Source organism: Octopus bimaculoides, chromosome 15 (genome assembly GCF_001194135.2).
Source record: "Octopus bimaculoides isolate UCB-OBI-ISO-001 chromosome 15, ASM119413v2, whole genome shotgun sequence".
Classification (NCBI taxonomy): Eukaryota; Metazoa; Mollusca; class Cephalopoda; order Octopoda; family Octopodidae; genus Octopus; species Octopus bimaculoides.
In genome coordinates this window covers 39766526-39769896 of record NC_068995.1, presented here as the reverse complement: position 1 = coordinate 39769896, position 3371 = coordinate 39766526, and the positions used below count along the sequence as shown (strand labels likewise).

Genomic DNA, 3371 nt, shown 5'->3' with positions numbered 1-3371 from the left:
CCTCCCTCCTCCTCCTGTTCTCCGTCTCCTCTTTCTCCTCCCTCCTACTCCTCTACTTTCTCTTCTTCACCATCTCCATCTTCTCCCACCTCTTCGTCTATCTCGCTCTATCTATCAGCTCTCCGTTTTAACCTGTATGTATGTATATACCATATAACCGTAACCAGTTCGTTCACTCGCGGCATTGTATCTTCTAGGATTAACCGGTTGCCCAAATATATACACATACACACACAACTATATACACACACATACACACATTTACACATACACACACAAAAAAAAATAAAATACATTTGCATATATATATGTATATAGATATATACAGATATACACATATATGTATATAAATGCATATGTATGCACATTACCTCTGAATTCAACTTTTGGAAAAAAAAAAAATTTTCTCCATCTGTGGATTTATTCAGCAATATTATTATTCATATTATTAATATCATTATTTTGATGATTTTAGGAGTTTAAAAAAATATTTCTCAAAAACGAAAATTTAACAAAAAAAGAAAAAAAAAATTAAAATAGTATACTGAAATATATTGTGAATTATTAAAACGCAAACATGACGGCACGTTTTGTGGAATCGATCCCGCGAATTAAGGCAGCATTGCCTTCTTTTAATACTGATATTCCTATGAAACCCATCAACAAAATCAAAGGGTACGTAAGTATATCTATTCTATTATCCTATTTTCATATTGTACCTATTGATGTATCTACCTAGATATATACGTATGTGTTCCGCCGAGGTCGTCTTTGGCTTTCATCCTTTCAGGGTCGACAAATTAAGTACCAGTTATGTATTGGGTATTGGGAGAGGGGGCGATCTAATCGTTTGGCCCCCTTCCCAAAAATTTCAGGCCTTGTGCCTCGAGGAGAAAAGTACATATGTGTGTATGTGTTTGGCATGTGTGTATGGATGCATATATATATGTATATATGCACATAGATTTACACAAATATACATATATACATATATACATGCGTATATGCTTGTGTGTGTGTGTATGTATGTATATGTGTGATGTAATTGTACTAGCTTGCAATAACATATAATTCTGTTCCAAGTACGGAGTACTTTTCATCCCTTTCTACACCCATATATATATATACGTATATATATATATATATATATATATATATATATATATATATATATATATATATATATATATATATACACACGCATATATTTATGTATGAAAGTATGTATATATGTATATATATATATTTATATACATGTGTATCTATCTATCTATCTATCTATCTATCTATCTATCTATCTATCTATCTACCTACCTATCTGTTTGTCTCTCTGTCTGTCTGCCTGACCGTGTATCTCTCTCTCTCTCTATCTCTCTCTCTCTCTCTCTCTCTCTCTCTCTCTTTCTCTATCTATCTATCTATATGTATTTGCAGCCGCTTTTACTTTCTTGGTGTATATCAATTTCTGTCGATAACTGTTGAGTGTTTACCTCCCCCCCACCTCTCAGCGCCCTCTTTGTTGTTATCACCACTACCATCATCGTCGTCGCAGTCGTCGTAATCATCATCATCATCATCATCAGCAGCAGCAGCAGCATCACCATCACTTTCAGTATCACTTGACTAGCAACATCGTTTACATGAAATGATGACAATACAATTAGGCCCACACAATCATACACCCCCACCACACACAAACATACACACACACGATATATTCACACACAATGCAGTCCTACATGCATGCATACATTTACTATTACACACAGCTTCACAGACATTACATCACACAAATAGAGCGTTTTTGTTTGTACACATAGACGTGCACACATACACAATGAATAGCTCACTGTCGTTATCAGAGCACTGGATACATACATACATACATACATACATACATACATACATACATGCAAACATACGTCGATACACACACACACACACACACACACACACACACAGACACACACACACACACACACACACACACGCGCGCGCATACATATATGTATACTCTCACATTCAAACGTTACAGTTTGTCAACGACGACAGAAGAATCGCCTGCTCGATAGATGGTGCAGAATATCTTATTTACCTAAACAGTATTCTAGATAAGAGTTTCATCATACTGCGATCCTCAGGCGCCTGACGAGCGCAGTAGGTTGAAACTCGACTCAACGCAACAAAAAAGGATTCAGTTCAAATAATCTATCTATCTACCTATCTATCTATCTATCTATCTATCTATCTGTCTGTCTATCTGTCTGTCTGTCTGTCTTCCTCTCACTCTTTCTATCTATATGTATGTGTATGATATTGTGTGTGTTTAATATATGTGCATGGCGTCTTCCCCCTGTTGTGTGTCTCCTTCCAATGTTGTATCGTTACTTTTTCTTTTCTACATTAATCTCCTTCTCTTGAGTTTTCTATCCTTCAGAACACCTTTTAACACAAGTTTGCACCTCCATTCTTCGTCTCTTTCTTTCTTTCTTTCTTTCTTTCTTTCTTTCTTTCTTTCTTTCTTTCTTTCTTTCTTTCTTTCTTCTTCTTCTTCTTCTTCTTCTTCTTCTTCCTCTTCTTTTTCTTTTTCTTCTTCTTCTTCTTCTTCTTCTTCTTCTTCTTCTATTACTTCTTCTTCTATTACTTCTTCTTCTTCTTCCCCCTCCCCTTCCTCCCCTCCCCCCGCTTTCATTTTCATCGTTCTCTCACCTCTCTCTCCCTCCAACTCTTTCTCAATGTCATAGAGTCACATTTTATTTAATCACGTTTCCACTCGTTCCATTCTGTTTCATTTACTTACTTTAACTCACTCACACCTCTCCTCCCTTCCCCCCTCTCTCTCTCTATGTCTCAATCGTTCTGTCTGTCTCTCTCTCTCATTGTCTCATTCTGTCTACCTGCCTGTCTTTTTCTGCGTTTCCCCCTCATTAAATTCTGTCTCTTCTTTTCTTTTTTGCTAGTAAAACTCATTCCCTCTCAGCTATTCTTTCACCAATGACCAATGTCACATACATCACTTACATACCTTCATTCATGCATTTCATTCCTATTTTAATGCTTTCTTTCTTTTCCTGTCTTTTTTCTTACTTTCTCTCTTTTTCAGTATTTTATTCTTCTTTCCATTCATTTCTCTATTTTCATAGTTCTTCTTCTTCTTCTTCTTCTTCTTCTTCTTCTTCTTCTTCTTCTTCTTCTTCTTCTTCTTCTTCTTCTTCTTCTTCTTCTTCTTCTTTAGAGCATTCTGTCTTTGAATTTTCTATTCCCTCTTCTCACGAATACCCACTACCCACTGTGTCTAAGTGTGTGTGTATGTGTGTTTCTCTGTATATGTGTGTGTGTGTGTGTGTGTGTGTGTGTGTGTGTGTGTGTGT

The 3371-nt window shown here is 36.1% G+C and overlaps 1 protein-coding gene across 1 annotated transcript in view; it reads left to right on the top strand.

The window, feature by feature from the left end:
• Positions 1 to 52: 52 nt before the first annotated feature.
• Positions 53 to 3371, top strand: part of LOC106873512 (vesicular glutamate transporter 1) — a 411825-nt gene continuing 408506 nt past the window's right edge. Inside the window, exon 1 of the mRNA XM_014920898.2 lies at positions 53 to 675. Coding sequence (XP_014776384.1) covers positions 578 to 675 — 98 coding nt within the window. The 5' untranslated portion in view covers positions 53 to 577. The remainder of the gene's footprint in view (positions 676 to 3371) is intronic.